This window comes from Momordica charantia (genome assembly GCF_013281855.1).
Source record: "Momordica charantia cultivar OHB3-1 chromosome 1 unlocalized genomic scaffold, Mcharantia_2.0 BLBB01000001.1, whole genome shotgun sequence".
NCBI lineage: Eukaryota > Viridiplantae > Streptophyta > Magnoliopsida > Cucurbitales > Cucurbitaceae > Momordica > Momordica charantia.
In genome coordinates this window covers 21632352-21651481 of record NW_028275157.1, presented here as the reverse complement: position 1 = coordinate 21651481, position 19130 = coordinate 21632352, and the positions used below count along the sequence as shown (strand labels likewise).

The 19130-nt window shown below is 37.2% G+C and overlaps 3 protein-coding genes across 4 annotated transcripts; 2 read left to right on the top strand and 1 right to left on the bottom strand.

Moving 5' to 3' along the window:
• The first annotated feature begins 4509 nt into the window (after positions 1-4509).
• On the top strand, positions 4510-5565 carry LOC111012297 (protein S40-5). The gene has a single exon (XM_022286391.2). The coding sequence runs from the start codon at positions 4632-4634 to the stop codon at positions 5238-5240; it is 609 nt and encodes a 202-aa protein (XP_022142083.1). The 5' UTR covers positions 4510-4631; the 3' UTR covers positions 5241-5565.
• A 3042-nt stretch (positions 5566-8607) lies between these two features.
• LOC111012372 (calcium-dependent protein kinase 2) lies at positions 8608-12877 on the top strand. The gene is made up of 8 exons (XM_022286508.2): positions 8608-9826; positions 10391-10534; positions 10655-10807; positions 11154-11269; positions 11737-11904; positions 11983-12110; positions 12318-12417; positions 12502-12877. Exons 1-8 carry the CDS (start codon positions 9040-9042, stop codon positions 12574-12576), a joined length of 1671 nt encoding a protein of 556 aa, XP_022142200.1. The 5' UTR covers positions 8608-9039; the 3' UTR covers positions 12577-12877.
• A 52-nt stretch (positions 12878-12929) lies between these two features.
• On the bottom strand, positions 12930-19099 carry LOC111012371 (Met-10+ like family protein / kelch repeat-containing protein). Of its 2 annotated transcripts, XM_022286507.2 has the most exons (10): positions 18056-19099; positions 17320-17707; positions 15854-17050; positions 15460-15589; positions 14752-14987; positions 14310-14445; positions 13929-14005; positions 13614-13720; positions 13409-13516; positions 12930-13298 (listed from the first exon to the last, which is right to left on the bottom strand). In XM_022286507.2, exons 1-10 carry the CDS (start codon positions 18834-18836, stop codon positions 13285-13287), a joined length of 3174 nt encoding a protein of 1057 aa, XP_022142199.1. In that variant the 5' UTR covers positions 18837-19099; the 3' UTR covers positions 12930-13284. The 2 variants fall into 2 exon arrangements, with proteins under 2 accessions (XP_022142199.1, XP_087977437.1); XM_088121311.1 differs by having other exon boundaries at positions 12930-13516.
• Between the last annotated feature and the right edge of the window lie 31 nt (positions 19100-19130).

Sequence of the window (19130 nt, the reverse complement as noted above, 5' to 3'; positions counted from 1 at the left end):
ATGTTTGAGAACAAATTGAAAACGAAAACAGTTTCTTTATTGTTTCCAAATCTCTATATAATTTTGAGAATATTTCTAAAAAAATGAGAAACAAATAACGTAAATATTTGTCAAATGCTTAAATTTCTTAATAAAATTGAAAACGTTATCCGGTATCGTTTTTGTGCAACTATGTGGGGGCTTAAAGTGACGTTTGTGGGTCAATATGAGAAGATGCCAACTTAATCAATCGGTCAATTCCTAAGGCATAGGCATGAAATGGCTAAAAAATTGGTGAACCTAATTAGAAGTTCACATCAAAATCTTTGTGATTGTATTGAAATGACACCATACCCATCTTCAGCACAAAAAATAATGTGTTTTACTTATAAGTTTGTTGTGATCTAGATCTTAAAATGATCACATATCTTTTATAAATTATTCTATGTTTCCAATGAAATCAATTTGATAGACATTTCATCACGATAAAGTACTATTGATTTAATGTCTTTCCTTTCATATTTGATAAATTCATTCTATACTGTTAGATTTCTCTCACTTTACGTAAGACCATGGTAGAAATTATATAACAAGAGTAAATAATGATGGTTATAATTTCACTTAGGATTGGAATTTACATGTAATTTAATCATGTAATAATCATTATTATACGATGCACCGAAAGAAATGTGTAAATATGGGTAGTCAAAGTCAAAGGTTGCTGATGAGGATGAACGATTGGACGCCCTTTCAATTTCCCAAGGGGAAAGATTCTCAATTACTTACTTTTATGTTTTTCATGCTCAATTATTAGCCAGAATATTCTCTCATTTTACAAAAATATTGAGATTTCTAAGTAAATTAATAATTTTATTAAATCTAGTGTTACGTGTCATGAATATTTTTGAGTTTTAAGATCGATGGGCGTATTAAAGAAAATATTCCTCATTAAAAATACTCGTAAGGAGGAAAAAATCCAATTGAACTTTTTCAGTTTAATTAAAAAAAGGAGATACTGTTTTATTAAAAGATAATGGAACCAGTTTGACATATACTTTTAAAATATATATATTTTTAACAAAAATAATTTTTATTTATGTATATGGTTACATTTTATTAAAAAAAGAAAGTACTTTTAACTGATTCACCAAATCACAAATATGTTTTTCTTTTCTTACCTACTTTAAAGTATTTTTTTTATCAATCACAACTATGAATAATTAACTATGAAGTACTTTTTAATAAGTATTTTAAATCGATTTTTTAATTCTTTTTACTATTAACAAACAAGATTGATGTTTTAAAATTACTTAAAAGAATATTAAATTTACTCTGTATTAATTGTTCTTATTGAAAGCTTTCGATAATCACAATAAGGTCTTCAAGAACACTCTAGATAGAATCTTACAAGATGTGAGTTAGCACTCCGAAAATTTTGTCAATACGGAATTCTAGCAAAGTTTTTAGGTATATAATGTGAGATTTCACGTACCTCTCGTATCTATAGTAGTATATTTTCAATGACCATTGGTCTACTTCCTAACTTGTAGGCGAATAGTGTGCTAGGAGGAGAATGATGCAGCCATTCAATTAAAGGCTCGAGCGTGGAGGACGAGTTCTGCCCACTGGTGACCAGTTCGTCACTTCCCGAACTGGTCCTCACCGACACGGACCTGCACATGTAAACCTTTTAGGTGGGTTCGGATGACGTAGGGGGACCAAATTTTCGGCTGAATCATTAATAATTCTTCTAAGAGCGTGTTTATTAAAGTAGAGTTACTCATAAAAAAAACATTTGTTTTCATATAGCATCCCAAACATATATTTTGTTATTTTTATACCATTTGCAGGGAAAGCTTGGGGTGCATTATTTCGAGACTTTAAATATATATAGGAAAAAGACAAATTTGTGACAATTTGTGTGAATTTTGTATTTTTTTCTCTTGTAATAATGATATGTGTCAAAAGTCTAGAGAATTGAAGATGCAACCCAATTGAAAAATATTAGTAAGCATGCATAAATTATTTTAAATTCAAAGAAAACTTTAACAAATTTCTGACATATTATTCGCTAAATTCTCATGTGCACGAGTAATAGATATCTTAAAAGTAGATAATAGATATCCTCATTGAACATCTCGAAATATACATTTGATAAGAGAGTATTTGTATAAATATAAGTACTTAGGCACACAATAAGAAAATTAACTTTCAATGACACATGAAAATCATAGTTAGCATATTTTTAGGTGTCGGTAAATATTCAAGGATGAAATTACATTATATAAGTTATAAATGCCAATAATAAGCTCTATGATGAATTTGGCCAACATGTCCTTCCAAGTTTTCGAGTTAGATTAGAAGGAACCCTTTTACTAAGAAGAAAAATTGGGTGAGAATCTTCACGAAGTTATTGAGAATTGAATTATAACTCGAAACTAGATAAAGCCAAAAGAGAGAAGTGCCTATTTCATCAATTAAAAAACTTATCCAGGGTAGGACCCATCCTTGAAAGCTACCATTCCTTTTACTATAAACCCAAATCAAAACCATATAATATACATATTTAAAATATATATATACAATAATTTGAATTAAGATCTAGCTCTACAGCCCTATAGTCCCGAACCTAAATGAAACGACAAAGCCTCCAACACAAACTGTCTGAAACTTTACCATAGTTGATCGAAAAAGAATAAGAGGCCCCATGTTAATTGGGTACACCAAATCCCCCCTCCTTACAATAAAATAATCCCCTGTGATTCCACCCCACTGCAATCATTGCACGATCGAGCTGTAATCAAGTGGATCCAATTTCCCCATTATTTTCAAGTATTCAATTTCCAATACCATTGAAAAGGGTGTTTGAAAATTCAATTAAATGGGCATGGCATGGCCTGGCTTATGGCTATACTATGGGTTCTAATCCTATTTTTGGCATAATATGTAGCCTTTCATTTCTTGGCTGCTTTGGTTTCTACTCAAAGCCACTCTTTTACGTCCTGTAATTCTTTTTCGACCAAATTTGGGTAGAATATCACCCATTTGAAAAAAAAAAAAAGAATGAAAAATTAAAAAGAGAAAAAAATAACATTTATTAATTGGAATGCCCCCCACAAAAATTGATATATGATTAAGCTTACAGCATATCTCCCTGAGACGGGGAGAGTTGTCCGTTGAATCAAAATTTGGACACTCCACATAGGATCCTTCCCGGTTGCAAAATATATGAATAAATAAATAAACAAGTTTATTTTATGTTGTGTGGGCCCCTATAAACACTTGCCTCTGGGACCCACGCCCAAGTGTCCTAACTCAGTCTGTCCAATCAGAACCCACAGCTTGGATTGTATTATAGATATTGGCATTTCTCTATCGCCCGACTCATCGTAATACTAAGTTTCACTACTCCAGTATTACAATAATAAAAATATGTATTATGACAACATTACACTAATTTAATTTTGTATTACTTATTGATTTGTTTTCTTGGGGTTTCCAAATTTAGTTTTGATGAGGTATGGTAAAATGGTAGAAAGTGAAGGGTAAATACGGATTTCTGTGTACTTCAATGTCATAGTACCCACATTTCGGGTGGGTCCCATCGTCCTTCTCTGAGCCGTCCAATGTGCGCGTCACCACGAACCCCACCCTTTTTTCTTAATTATCTTTTAAATCACTCTTTTCAGTTGGTTTACATCTTAAACCACCAAAATTAATGTCTTATCAATGTCATTATCGCGCCCTATGTTAATACATCCACTCACTTCTCGACACGTGGTGCTCAGGGTATTATTGGATGATGCGGCCCCACACAAGCCATACACGCGGGCTTCGCTGAGAGGACGAGCAGCAGCAGTCAGTTGAGACGCTTGTCCTTATTTACACGTGGAACGTGGGCCCCTAATTTGTCAGTATTTTGGTTTAGTCAAACTAGGTGGTTTTTTTTTCGCAACGGCCCCCGTAAATGTCATTTATAATTTTTTATTATAAATTTAATCCTGCGACTGAACTGATTGTGATTTGATGAAGTAAAGTCTCAGGCTTTGCCAACCTGGTCTTCGATTAAAAAGTACGCAAATCAGACGGTGGTGATCGAATTGCTTCAAGGTTCATGACTTCTCCGTAGAGGATCGACACCCACAAAATCAAGAAAATTAATGAGTAATATAAAACTAATCAAGACCAAATTCCCAAATATGGAAGATTCCTCTTGCCACTTTTCGACAATAAACGCACAGAGAATGACAGCACGCGCCGGTTGGCAGAGCGTGACACTTAGGACAAACCTATTTAATTGAGGAGTTAATTATGAGTTGCAATTATTTTGCTGGGCTTGTATAATAATATTTGTTATTTATCAATTAATTATAGTTTTCGTGGCTGTCTTGTCGTCTTCTATCCTTATTTCTTACCATGCACCTGATTTGAAGCTTCGATTTGACAGAAATGCGGACAAAATGAACCCAAATTCACATGAAATGCAACAAATGGAGTTTGTTATATATACACATCCACCCTCCGAGCCACGCCCATGTGCTTTTATTTTTTTATTTTGTTGTTAACCTTTAATTTTATATCTTATGGAGTGGTAGTGTAAGAGGGCGAATATAGTCACTGTTTAATTTTCCCTTCCCGGGGAAATTATTTCTATGGCTAAAGGTCGGAAATTGACGACGAGTCGAAGCGAGCGTTTTCTCGGCAGCTATGGCTACAGTCGTAGCCAAGACTCAACCGGGACCGACTCGTCGGAACTGGGGGAAGAAGATGTGTGGCCGATGGCGGATAGCGAGGAGACGAACCGGGGAGATTCCGGCGAGGAGAATTCGTCGGCCGGGGACGATGGCGGGGCTAAGGGAGGCATCCCGGTGAGGAGGGCTCCTCGGGATACACAACACGTAGGCGGGCTGTCGTTGGCTTTCGAAGATCCGGGGAGAATGACGTCGGCGAGAATCGTGCACCAGTTTCGCGGGCAGGACAGCGTGGCGTCTCCACGAGGGCGCCAGATGGCTACGTCAGCGCCAGTGAACGTGCCGGATTGGAGCAAGATTCTCCGAGTTGACTCGGTGGACTCGCTCCACGAGTTGGACGACTCGCTGGACGACCGGGACTCGGAGATCGTTCCGCCGCACGAGTACCTGGCGAGAAGCCGAAAGCGGGACGCCACTTCCGTTTTCGTCGGAGTCGGGCGGACGCTGAAGGGGCGGGACATGAGACGGGTCCGGGATGCAGTTTGGAGCCAGACCGGATTCGACGGTTAATTCAAATCAAATCAAATTAAATCGTTGTTAGGAAGGAGTAAGGAGATCAATGATGATTAAATCCAGAGATGAAGATCAACCGAGAATTAACTTAATATTTGTGAAAATGGGACGGATTAATTTTCCTTGGCCGCAGTTGACCCGGCAGCAGCACGTCCCAGATTCCGAATCATGGTTAAAAGAAATTTGTCCGATTGGCCGGGCGGCGTCCGTAATGAAATTTGAAAATCAACCCCTCTTTTCAGTGTGTTGTAATGAGTCCCAACCCAATTTGGTAATTTAGTTGCGGCCATTGAAATACTAAATTTTACACATAATCTCCTCACTTGAATTGCAATCAATGAAACAGTAGAGACCGAATTAGTTGGTAAATCTTAGTGATGGTAAAAATGAATAGATTATTTGAGTGAATGGGAGGGAAGAGGGAGAAGGAGACAAAAACGTTGAAGGAAGTGGCTCGGCAGACTGAGAGACTGCAAATGGGTTCTGGAAAGTGAGAGTTGCCGTTGTGGCAACCTCACATTTTGCAGCCACTGTTGTCCCCCCACCTTACCTTTGGTTTCACTCTTTTTTGTCAAGAAAAAAAAAATTAAAAGAAAAATTTGCATTTTCTCCAAAACAGTAAAATTTTGAAACGTTTAGACTCTCTTTTGTATCATTTGCCTATTGGCTTGCGTTTTATACATTGCCAACTTGATTCGTTTCCGATTAAAGATTTTGGAATGACCCAAAAATACATGTTCCTCTAAATATATAACATCATCATTTTGGACCATGTTTTGATACTTTCGCCTCTTTATCCTTCTCCTTAAATCCAAAGTTAATTATATTTCAGTGTCAAATGCTTCAACCAAATGCCTGCCGCTCACTCGTCGGCCGTTTCTTTGTGATGCCCAAATGTGGTGTGCCATCCCCTCTCTCTCAAGTCTCATACGTTTTTTTCTTTTTATATTTCCTATGCAATTTCACTTTTTGTTCTATCTTGGTTTCCGATGCGTTTACTTGCCTTCTATTTTTGTTTAAGAGTAAGCGTGATAACACCTTTTTTTTTAGGTATCTTGCACGCTATTGAAGATCATGAATAATATGAATCCATATTTAAAGAAGCGAAAGGAGAAGTGCTCAATCGACATGACATCTTAGTGATCCTTATTCCATGTTATTATATATCCAATATATGAATTAAATTTACCCAACCTATCAACTTAAACTTTTGGGTTGAAGGGTGATTTATTCATTCTTAACATTTGCATCAGTTCTATTAGTTATGGCTTTTGCACATTAATTCAATTTGGGTTGCATTCTTTCAGGAACAGGTAAGAGCTAATGAGACATGGAGATCATATTGGAATTGGGATCCGAAAGAAACTTGGGCATTTATGTGCATAAACTTTTTATTATATATGACGTGCCTTTTCTAACCACACTCATTGCCTCGAGGGATTGACTTTGAGCAAGGAAATTTTGAGCTGGGTCGATAAGGTGGTGGGTGTTGGATTTTGATGGATGCATTTTTATTGCTTTTCATCGTATGTATTTTCATCTTTTATCTATTTCAATTCTTGTACTCCCCAAATGTTTATTTTCATTTTGTACTTCACCATTTGGTTATTTTTTACAAGATTTTAATACAAATTGTATGGACAGTGAAAATTATTTAATCAAATATATAATTATAATTCATAAAATTTAATAAATGTAGTGTTTTTTTTTTAATTATGGTTGAAAAAAATAGAAGATAAAGGGAACAAAATACTCCAATTTTAAAAGTAAATTAAGCAAAATGGATGTACTACAAAGAGAAAAATTAACAAATAATTGAAAGTACAGAAAAATTAAAAAAATATATATATATATATATTTTTCTTTTATTTTCCTTTTTCCAAAAGGATCGGATGTAGTGAAAAGTGGGTCTTGGATAGGTGGGTCCGTAATGTTACAGTTGCAGTCCAGCTATAATACGTATATGAGACGGGATGGGCCTAGGCCCAAGGAACGAGAAATGCGGATCTTTATGAAGAATTTGGACCCGGCCCAATTAAAAATCTCGTTTTACATGTGTCAGGTACGTCATCCCGCAATCATACAAAAATTTAATTTCAAAATTCAACTGGCGTTCCTGATTTATTGCATATATCAAAATCAGGGTTTCCCAATGGGGCCATTTAGAACATGACATAATGAAAAAACATAAAAGATATAACAAAAAAGAAAAAAGAATTACAAAAAGTGCATCTTGGAGATGTATGTATGGTAATCGGTAACCACTTTTTAAAAAAATCACTGTTCAATCAAGTAATTATGAATTTATAATTACGTAATAATAGATGATTATTGAAGTATATTGCGTGAGTGTAAGTAAGTGAGTTTTGCATAAGTTAAGGAGGAGATTTCTGCAATTATGTTATTTTTGTTTTCTTTTGTAAAGTTAATTTTGTTGGTTTCAAAGGGAGCCCACCCACTGCAACATGATTTTAAAAGTGTATACAAAATTATATTAATGACATAAAATAAATATTATAAATTTTTATTCTCTTTTAGTAAAATTTCACAAAAATGACTTTTGATTGGTCTCATGTAAATGTATAAATTTATGAAATTTTAAATATAATAATAAATATATATTTCCTGTTAACATACAACGCAGCAGTTAAAGAATTTTTCTGCTCTACAAGTTGACATCAATATCCCATCCTACATCAAATGTATTCAAAAGAAAAAAATAAAAATAAAAAATCACATTCTTTTGCGGGAATGGAAAGAGGAATTTTTGGACCCGGCAACCACGGCAGTCGAATTTTTCATTTCCTTAGTCAATCACAATACCCAATGGGTCCTTCCAAGTTATGCCAAATTATAGAGATTTATTGAAACTACAAGTTTTTTTTTTTTTTTTTCGTGAATCTTAATTTAAACAACTAACTTATTTAGTACGAAAATAATAGTAATAATAATAAACCCCCTCAACCACTTAGGAAACACGTTGCACCATTTTGGAATTTATAATTTTGAGAAAAATATAAAAGTATTATTACGAGTTAAATTCGGCCCATCATGTATCTTGGCTTGGGCATCATGCAGGGGAGATCTATCGTTGTATTTCGTGTAATATTTTCCAAAAAAGATTGTACCACTAATATTTATGTGACTTTTGTTTCCACAATTTTATAGAGTGATTTATTTCGTAATACATTCTTTTTCCTCATCAACATGAAATTTATTAAAATAATTCATATTGCTACATTTTTATTCATGATAAATTGAAACCTCGGGCAGATAAATGACATTTATTTCTTTAAAGTCGGATATTTAATTTTTTGTACTTCATTTTGGTTAATAAAAAAAGACCCTATAACTATTTATACGAAATATTATAATTAAAAAAAAAATTGAAAGTTGAGAACTTGAGAGTGAAGTAATAAAAATGGTATGATGCTTCCTGTTGAATTCTGGAGAAACAAACACCGCCTTTGTTGAGTTGACTAAAACGAGCTTTGAGGTCAAGGGAAAAATAGGGAGACGGAGACCACTGGTTGGCCTTATTACCGAGCAGATTTTTCACCCAATCTCTGCGTTTTCTTTCCATAGAATTGAATTTTCATCCACTTTCCGTCTCACAGAAATCAAATTTCTAGGTTTACCTTTTCGTTTTCTCATTCGCCATTTTCATCAATACACACAGACTTGCCCGTCAGATTCGTTCTTCAACATTCCCAGAAGTCCAATCCCCAGTTGAGGTTTTGCATTTAATTCCAACTGAAACCCACCCATCTACACATTCCCACTTTCTGATTCCACAATGGGTTGCTGTAGCAGCACGCAAAAGCCAACATCCGGAGTTAATGGCTTTGATTCGGCGACAGGGATTGCAGCCAGAAGTCCATATCAAGCTTACCAACCTTATCCTCAATCTCAGTCGACTGTCCCGGCTCAGAAGGTCTCAGCCCCTCAAACCCAAATCCCATCCGACAGAAATCAGCCTCAGCCTCGGCCACCGCCGCCGGCGCAACATCCGCCGTCAGCTTCGGCTTTTCCAATACCTGCAGCTGCTGCTCCCAGAACAGTGCAAAATCATCCAGAAACCATTCTGGGCAGACCCTATGACGATATTAAAAAATACTATACTCTTGGAAAAGAACTGGGTAGAGGTCAATTTGGAATTACCTATTTATGCACCGAGAATTCCACTGGCCAAACTTACGCCTGCAAATCTATACTGAAACGGAAACTCATTAGTAAGAATGACAAGGAAGATATGAAGAGGGAAATTCTGATTCTGCAGCATCTTTCTGGACAACCAAACATTGTGGAGTTCAAAGGTGCTTATGAGGATAGGTATTCGGTTCACCTGGTGATGGAACTTTGTGCTGGTGGGGAGCTTTTTGATAGGATTATAGCGCAGGGTCAGTACTCTGAGAAAGCTGCTGCTGAAATTTGCCGTGCAATTGTGAATGTCGTTCAAATATGCCATTTTATGGGGGTTATGCACCGTGATCTGAAGCCTGAGAATTTCTTGTTGTCTAGCAAGAAAGAGGGAGCAATGTTGAAGGCAACTGATTTTGGACTCTCTGTTTTCATTGAGGAAGGTTGAGGTTCATTCGTTTTGTTTTTTTTTCCCCTCTTGGATTGATTTGATTTCTGGACTACAAGTAAAAATTGCTGAAGTGAGAACCCATGATTATGCTTTCTTATGTGGAATATACCCCGAATGGTTAAATTTTGTATTGAATCAGATGCAGTTGAATTCACATGTTGAGTAATGACCACTGAAATTATTCTGATGCTATCACGGGTCAACTGGATTCCTTGTGATATGGGAATTTTACAATTTCAGCAATTTGTACTTTACTTTTCGTTGGAAAAGTTTCAAAAGTTAATTAGGTTATCAGTCTCCCGTGCATTTTAGGTAATATGATCATCATACGTCCCTTTCTCCCTAAGCCTGGGGCAGAGCAGAGATTAGATAATGATGATTTAGTTCTGGATTTTGTTTATTGTCTGTCAAAATCAGTGACTTAGCATCTCTTAATCGAACTAGATTGTAAATTTCATTATATTTCTTGCCATTTTTCTTCCATTCTAATTGACTGTGTATGTGAAGCAGCTTCTATTAATAATCATCTCTCATGTATTTTTGGATCTCATCTCAGGTAAAGTGTACCGCGACATAGTGGGCAGTGCTTACTATGTTGCTCCTGAAGTATTGCGGCGAAATTATGGGAAGGAAATTGATGTCTGGAGTGCAGGAGTTATTTTGTATATCCTTCTTAGTGGCGTACCTCCATTTTGGGCAGGTAAAGATCACTATGAAAAATATTTTAAATTAAATTCATATTCTACTATATTATAGTTTCAGTTTGTAAACTGCAAAAGGAAAATGTGTTCCAATTGCCTTCTTCAACTTCAAATGGCAGAAAATGAGAAAGGAATATTTGATGCCATACTGCAAGGAGAAATTGATTTTGCAAGTGCACCGTGGCCAACAATTTCCGAAAGTGCTAAAGATCTTGTGAGGAAAATGCTGACCCAAGATCCGAGGAAGAGAATTACTCCTGTACAAGTTCTAGGTATCTACCAACCCTTTTATATGTATGTATGACAGTTTTTCGGTTTCACATTTGTCTCTCCTTTTGGTTTTCGAAAATGCTACTGCCAGAAACTATATTTTTCTTTTATATTGAAGTTTCTTTGCCTATGTTCTTTGGCCTAAGATTATAAGTCAGGAAGAGGGGAACCAAGCAATTGCAATCTTTCTTCTTGCAGTTGCCCAAAGTTGTCATATTGGGAACTTGGAAATTTTATATTTTAACCAGGGGAAACAACATAATTCTATCAATCTTCATCTGTCAGTTTCTCAATGTATCTAGGCTAATGTGATTACTTGTGCGCGGGCTGACATTTGAGTTCTTTTAGAACATCCATGGATCAGAGAAGGTGGAGAAGCATCAGACAAGCCAATAGATAATGCTGTTCTGTCTAGAATGAAGCAATTCAGGGCGATGAATAAGCTTAAGAAGCTTGCTTTGAAGGTAATCATCAAACTGCAGTCAAAACTACCGTTTATTGTTGATAATAAGCATCCAAATCACAGAAGAAATGTTGTCTAGCTCTATAACTAGCACGTACAAAGTTCTGATATCTCTAATAGAACACAATTGGTGTCCCACACTGCATATGATTCGGGCGTATTACAAACATAAATATGTTTGATGTGTATATTGTCAGTCTCTCTGGGGCCAAGGACACCATTCCTGAGCCCGTTTGATGCTGATGAGAGTGGCATGGCTTATTGACCATGCTTTGAATGTACGAGTAAATCCGTTAAGCAAATTAATCAGTCTAATACCTGCTTCACTTTCAATTTAGATGTGTTGTTCCTTCAGCATGCCTTGTTCTTCCTTTCCTCCATGTGAACCTTTTTTTTTTTTTGTCGTTAATACATTTTTCTGTTCTATATTCTTTTTTTTTCTAATTTCTAATATTTTATACTTATTAGGTCATCGCGGAAAACTTATCCGAAGAAGAAATCAAAGGACTTAAAGCTATGTTCGCAAACATAGACACTGACAATAGTGGCACAATCACCTATGAAGAATTGAAGACCGGTTTAGCTCGGCTTGGTTCGAAGCTGTCAGAAGCTGAAGTGAAGCAACTAATGGAAGCTGTAAGTAAATACTTACCTCAATGCAATTAATTGGTTATTGCTTAAGGACTCTCTCGTAGCAAAGTACAAACTTTTCAGGCTGATGTGGATGGAAATGGATCAATCGACTACATCGAATTTATCTCTGCAACCATGCATAGGCACAGACTAGAAAGAGACGAGCACTTGTACAAAGCATTTCAGTTTTTTGACAAGGATAGTAGTGGGTAAGTCGAAACTTCCAGATCCTCTAGATGCGACTCACATGAGCCAAACATGTCGATATGTAATACAAAAACATGTCGACATGTAATACAAGTTATTGTGTATAATGTTGCAATGACCTGAAATATATATGCCTTTGAGACATTTATACAAGTTTTGTTACTAAAGATTCATGACATTACTGAGCTTTGCTATTGTTCTTATGACAGATACATTACAAAAGATGAATTAGAAACTGCAATGAAGGATTATGGCATGGGTGATGAAGCCAGCATTAAGGAGATTATCTCTGAGGTTGATACAGACAATGTAAGTTGATTTAGTTTTAAAATTTGTGGCTCCCTCTTACACGAAAGAGAAAAAAAGGCTTACTCTTCTTTGCATCATCTATAGGATGGTAGAATCAACTATCAGGAATTCTGCGCAATGATGAGAAGTGGAACAACACAACCAGGAAAACTCTTTTAATTTCTGAGAATCAAATTCGAACTTTAAAGCGGTGTGTAATATAATGCGAATGAGTTGCTCAAAGGACTTGGATCTGTTCCCATGGATCTGACTGATTACCAGGACCTCTTGAATTCGAATGCTGTCAGAATCTTCGTTTTTTTTTTCTTTTTTCTTTTGCTGCCTTAATTTGGGAGTAGCTCTTCTCTGGGAAATGGAGGTAAGTTTTGTGTATATGTAGTTTGTTTTTGAATTTTTTCTCTCTCAGTTGTTACCCAATTAATGGATCTTGCAAGAACAAGCTAATAATTTTCATTCTTCACATTTTCCAGTTCTGTTTAGATGATAAACCAGTGGTTGGGAATCTCATTCCATCAGAAGAAATCATTATTTGGTGAAATAAGATTAAAAGAATCAGATTTGCCTGATCTGATCAACAGAAACATTGGCAATACATCCACTTTCCAGAAGGAATAATCAGGTTTTAATTCACTATTTAATTTAGCTAGAACAGTTGGTGTACATGAAATTTGTCACATAAATAAGAAGCCCTGTTTATGGGATAATTCTACCATCCAACATTCAGCAGTGATTCCAAAATCTCCAACATTGAGCAGAAAGAACAGTTCTCAGCTGCCATGAACTTTAATGATATGGCTAACATTTCCATACAAATCCCCCCTTTGAGCAAGAGCAGTCAATTTTCTCATTGATTATTGATCTCGACTGTTAAGTTGATAACCCTGTCAAAACCGTATCAAATCAATTAAGACCTGTGCAGCTTTGGGGTTTTGAATATACCATTTTACCACCACAACTCATCTAGACTCATGCAGGAAGCAAATTTCTCAACTGTTCTGTTGAATCCTTCTGCATTTTACATCGGCGACGAGATGGCGAATGTGTGGTGCGTACCATTTTACTCTCTCAACATGTTCTATTGAAACATCCCAATGATGACCTGAAACAGAAAACCGTCGAAGTCGGGATCAAATCACATAGTATTCATATCTGTAAATATCCCAATTTGGAAAAAGAGGAAAAAAGAAAAAGGAAACCTTCAGATCTAGCAATTTCAGCTATTGATTGTAGGAGGTGTCGAGTCCACAATTCTTCTTCGGAGTCCTTCACATTATCATGCACATGTAGCATCCCGCCTTCACTTCTGCACATTCAGTTTCGGCATCGAATGCAATTAATCAAGATATTAATCAAGATGTAGGTAAAGGAATTCTTCATTCTAAGAGGACGCAAACGAAGCACATTATTTTCAACTTCATTTTTCATTCAAGTTTTGAGCTCACAAAGAAAAATGAAGTATTAATGGAGTCCCTAAGGTGGATACTGAATTCAAGTTTGGCATAAAATACAACCTCAATGTCCTCACAGCAGTCACCCAGCTACCCTCACTTGTTGGAAGGAGACCAAGGCAAACCCGATCAGCAACTCCCTGCAAAAATAATGACAAAATCCAATAAGGTGCAGGACTAAATTTCCTTCCAAAACAATACACCAGACGTTACAAATCCATTACTAGCAGTAGCTGCCACCAAACAAGGATGAATGCGGGATGTAATGTAAATTCTCTTTATCCCTATTCTGTATTTCATAGTTTGCTTATGTGTTCAACATGGCTTTTAAAGTACTTGAGAAGGAGCAAAAGTGATCTTCTAAAATTTAATAGTGTTTGGTTAAAATTTTAAAGAGCTATAAAAAGTGCTTTTAATTTGAAGTTTAACCAACTAAAAGCATACCTTAGGTGCTGTCTCCCGGTTATCTCCTTCAAGAATGATACAGCGGTTGCTCACACAATTAGCTTGTAAATTACGTTTAAGTGCCTCAATAGCGTGAGGATTCCACTCGCAAGCATAGACCAGTTTTGCTTTAGCCCTGATCAACCAATGTCATATTCAATCTAATTTCTTAATTAAATAAATAACCGCAAAATTTAAACATGTTTGAATGTCGAAAAAGTGGATGTCATAGTTTATTTCATGAGCAGGCCATGACCACCTTTTTGCTTAACATTGACAAACTTGAGATCGCAATTTCACACTGAAACAATTCAGTTGAATCAGAACAAGAAGCAATTCAAAATATCATCAGGGATGAAATTATGGCCTCTGTGCATATACTTCATTTGAAGAGAAAGAAAACAAGGAAGAAAGTAAGTGGTCAAAGAATAAAGTAATGTACCCGACAAGAAATGGCAACACAAAATATCCAATTCCAGCAAATAAATCCACAATGGTCTCCTCTTTACAGTCCAGATGGGCCATCCGAAGTTTCTCAGAAAGATTGCCCCAGGAAAACATGCACTTGGTGGCATCGAAAGAATATGCTATTCCATTTTCACGATGGTCAACCCAACCATTATCTCCCACAAGAATCTCTAAGTTACTATCCCTTGTACCAGTCGAAGCAACTCTTCCCTATGAAAAAACATGGGCAAGAAGCAAAGAAAAGTTAGTTCATAAATTTGTAGGGCTTCAATTTGTTTTTCAAAACTGACATTTACTGATTGAAAAGCAGATAAAAGAATTAACTGCAGATAATCGTTGTTCTGAGTTAATGATCTAAGCTGAAATCTTTCTCGTTAAAGAATTTTTAAAAAGAAATTGGCTTCAGTCCCAAAGGTGAAATTAAAGTCAGTTAAAGATGCTTTAGTGTCTGGTTGGCAAGGACTTGAGGTTTTTTGGTCCATTCAAACTTTTTGGTGAGCTTAACATTAAAAATCCTTAATATCTCCCGGGTCCGAACCTTCGGACAGGCACGGGTGCCCCTGAATATGGAGGAGCAAAGGTCCAGCTCCCGGTTATTAAAAAAAAAAACTTTATTGCCCATAATGAGAGAGAGAGACCTTGCAAGTCGAATACACGTATTGGTTTTCTAAAGGAGACTTACTTGGCGAGCAAGACGACTAGTACAAAGTGATTTGGCAATCATAGGCCACAGCTCCTCCCCAACAGTGTCCCATATAGGGTCCTTAAAGGATGTCACTGGAAGCACCACAATGTCTCCAAGTCGCTCCCATCTAAGAAACCCAATAGACCTTACTTTTAGCAAATGGTAACGCAATAAAATCATATCCACTCACATAAGTGCTAGCATGATTCTTTTTTTTTTTAATTAATTTTACTCGTAAGACCCAGTAAAGCATTTCTAATAGAAATGATATGTTCTTACCCTTTGCCATATCAAACCTGTGATATATAGAGGCCAATTTTAAATATTGAAACAAACATGCAGATGCCAGGAGGGAAGAAAAAAAACATAAGACACACACACACACACACACCTTGTTGGCAGCTCCTCCAAAAGTTCTTCAGATAGCCCATTATGCTTTATCAGGGAGTATACTGCTTCGCTCATCTTTTTATATGGAGATTTGGTCGCTGTTTTTATCTCAACAACTTCATCCACCAGTTTGGTTGCATCACATTTCTTTAACATGTTCAAAGCTTCTAAGTAAGAGCATTTGTTTGGCCGAAATCCTTCACAACTTACAAGTTCAGATACATGAAAGTCATTCTTCTGATAAATTTGATCTCCCCACCAGGACTGCTTTTCATCAAATATATCACAGAATTTGCTATTCACTGGGAAACAAATATGTGTTCCACCACTACTCCGTGAAGAAACCTTTCTACCCAGGTCCAGCCATCCAAACGTCTTTAAAATGTCCTTCCCTAATTTTGCATACTTTTTTTCAATTTGTAAAATCCAATACAAAGCACCTTGTTGTTTTTGTTCATGTAAATTGGGTTTTTCACGTTCAATAGTAAAGCCAGAAGCTTCATTGAAACTTTGAGCATTACCATTGAGTAGACATTCAGGATCTCTGTTCTTTTGCTCCAACTCTTCAATTAGATGATTCGCAACCTTTTCTATGGTTTCAGGATGCCCTAAAATAACCTCTGAAGACATCAATGGATGCAACCTAATTTTCATTGGCTCGCTAAACATCGTCCCAAATGCATAGCATGATGCTCCACCACCAATTAGAACAACATCATCACCAACAACACTGGCTGTGCTACGTACAAACAAACCCTTGCCAATACACTTTAGAGACACGTGCGTCCAAGAGTGAAGATGCAAATCGAGTAATGATAACTGCTGACAGGTTTGTGTCACAGGGCAACCTCCAATGATTCCAATATAATTTTTATACACAAACATTGCATGGGAGAACCTTGCATTCGGTGTTCTCCCAGCTATATTTTCTTTCTTCCAAAAACAAGCATCTGCATCAAAAGTATACAAGTCCCCAAGAGTTTTCTCCCCATCATACCCCCCAAACATATAAATATGCGACCCACAAGACACCATTGAGTGTGAATGACGACCACATGGATGTTCACCACCAGCCTGTATTTCTTTCCACTGATGACTATCCGTGTCCAGGACAATCAAGGAAGATGAGATTCTGTCATTCTCAAGTCCACCAAACACATAAATCTTTGAGCCTACTGCAGCTGCAGCATGCCGGTGCCTGCATTAGAACTATAAACATCAGGAATGGAAATAGGTAAACTTGTGAATCAAACATGCATCCATTAATTGACCTGTTGCACTAGATCTTTCTAACAGTAAGCGAAAAAAAGGGCTCCTTAGAGTATTTTTACGTGTTGCTGGTCCCCAGGCCTTTTAACCTTTTCTTAAGAAAAAGGCTATTATTCAGAAAGAAATCAAAATAGCCACAAAGAAATGAAACTGAAATGACAAAGAGGCAGAAGGACAATGCAGGTAACAAGACTTCACCTAGGAGAAAAGGGGCTACCAGTGCATTCTAGTAACGTCCATTTTTCCAGAGTTGTATTAAAGACCCATACATCATTTAGAATACACGTAGGATCTGTCCTGCCACCAATAACATAAATAAAATCTCCAACCAAAGACGATGTGTGACCCAGCCGAGGAGATGGACTGTCCTCGACATTGATTGTCTGCAATGAACATGACGACATATCAAGTTGTAATAAATCATTTCTTCTCGCATGTCTACCCATGCCTCCAAAACCACCAAAGACAATAACTTTATTGTGGATAGTAGTGGCTGAGTGCCCCCAAATAAAAAGCTTCGCCATAGGCTCCCCAACAATGTCCATCTGTTCAACAGATAAACTATGACTGCATGCTTCTGATGATCCTGCCAATGATTCAAAGACTCAGACTTGCTTTCAGATTAAAAGGAAAGGAGTCCTGCAATTACAAAATATCAGTAATAGTCAATACTACTTGGACTAGAATCAATACATCTTAATTGCAGAAATCATATGCCTATAGAATGTTGTCCATTTTTCATCTAAGTTGATTATTTGTTTTTCCTTACAGTCCAAGATAGAGAAATACGTTTCCTGTTATTTCAAACACATAATTATCTAACCAAATGGAATTAGTATTAAGACTCTTCATTAATATTAGTTCCTCTTTGCACAATCCAAACACCAAAATATACGATTATATTATAGGTATTCTCTGGTAGTGACCAAATTACCAGTGGCATTCCTATCCCCGCCTTCCAGCGCTGCACCATCATCCTCTTCATCAGCACAAACATGTCCCTTGCTATCCACCGAATCATTCACATCCCCCATTGCCTCCCTCGATAGGATTCCGTGACACGTCTGCGAAACATTAGAAACGACAGACACACTACTTTGCATTGTCTTAAAAAATCCGTCAGTTCTCTTCTTATTGGCCTCCATCTTTTCATTTGCTACATCGACAAGGTATCGGACGTACTCAGGCGAGACCATAATCTTCTCTGTAGTCCCCAACGGCACCTCCATTCGAATAGAACAGCGAATTGCGATTATCACACGCTTGCTAGCACTGGTAATCCCCGATTCTCTGAACCCACAAGATATAGCGGAAGAAACCAGAGCCTGAGCCGATCCAAGGTCCTTACATTCAACTGCTATGATCAGAGGTTCGAACCTGAACACGATCTCAGATAACTCCCCGTTAGTTGATGGTGAGCGGAAGAGGAGGTCGACGACTGAGTCGGGATCGGCAAATTCATGAGTGACAAGCAGCCAAGACCCACCTAGGGCTTTCTTCTTCGGCTTCACGGCGACGGCAGAGGCGCTAGTGATTGGTTGGGAGAGAATAGATATACGGCCGGAGCAGGAACTTGTGGTGAAGTAAGACGGGTGGGTGTTGAGAGTGTTGATGAGGGGAATGATTGGAGTGTCCAAGCTTCCCTTGGGCGATTTGTCGGTCTCAGTTGAGCCGAGCGACGCCATAGTCGCAGCTTTCCTCTTCTCAAATTCCATTACTGCTGCTTCCCAGCTCCCAAAGCCTCCCCAAAATCTCAACCGGAAACGAGGAAGTTTAGGGGGAAATCGGCGGGCGATGAAGATTGAAGAAGTGAAATTGGCTCACCCCTGAATTGGGCCGATGGCCCGTATTTCCCCGCTAAAATACGGGCCGAGGAAGCCCATTCCATTTACTTTCATTTCTGGGTCTGGTTCTTGAACAGCGGATAGATCAAACACAGACGAATTCGAGTCGTTTAGCCGCATATACCATCCTGATTCCTGTCAAATAGAGATGTACAGAGATCAAGC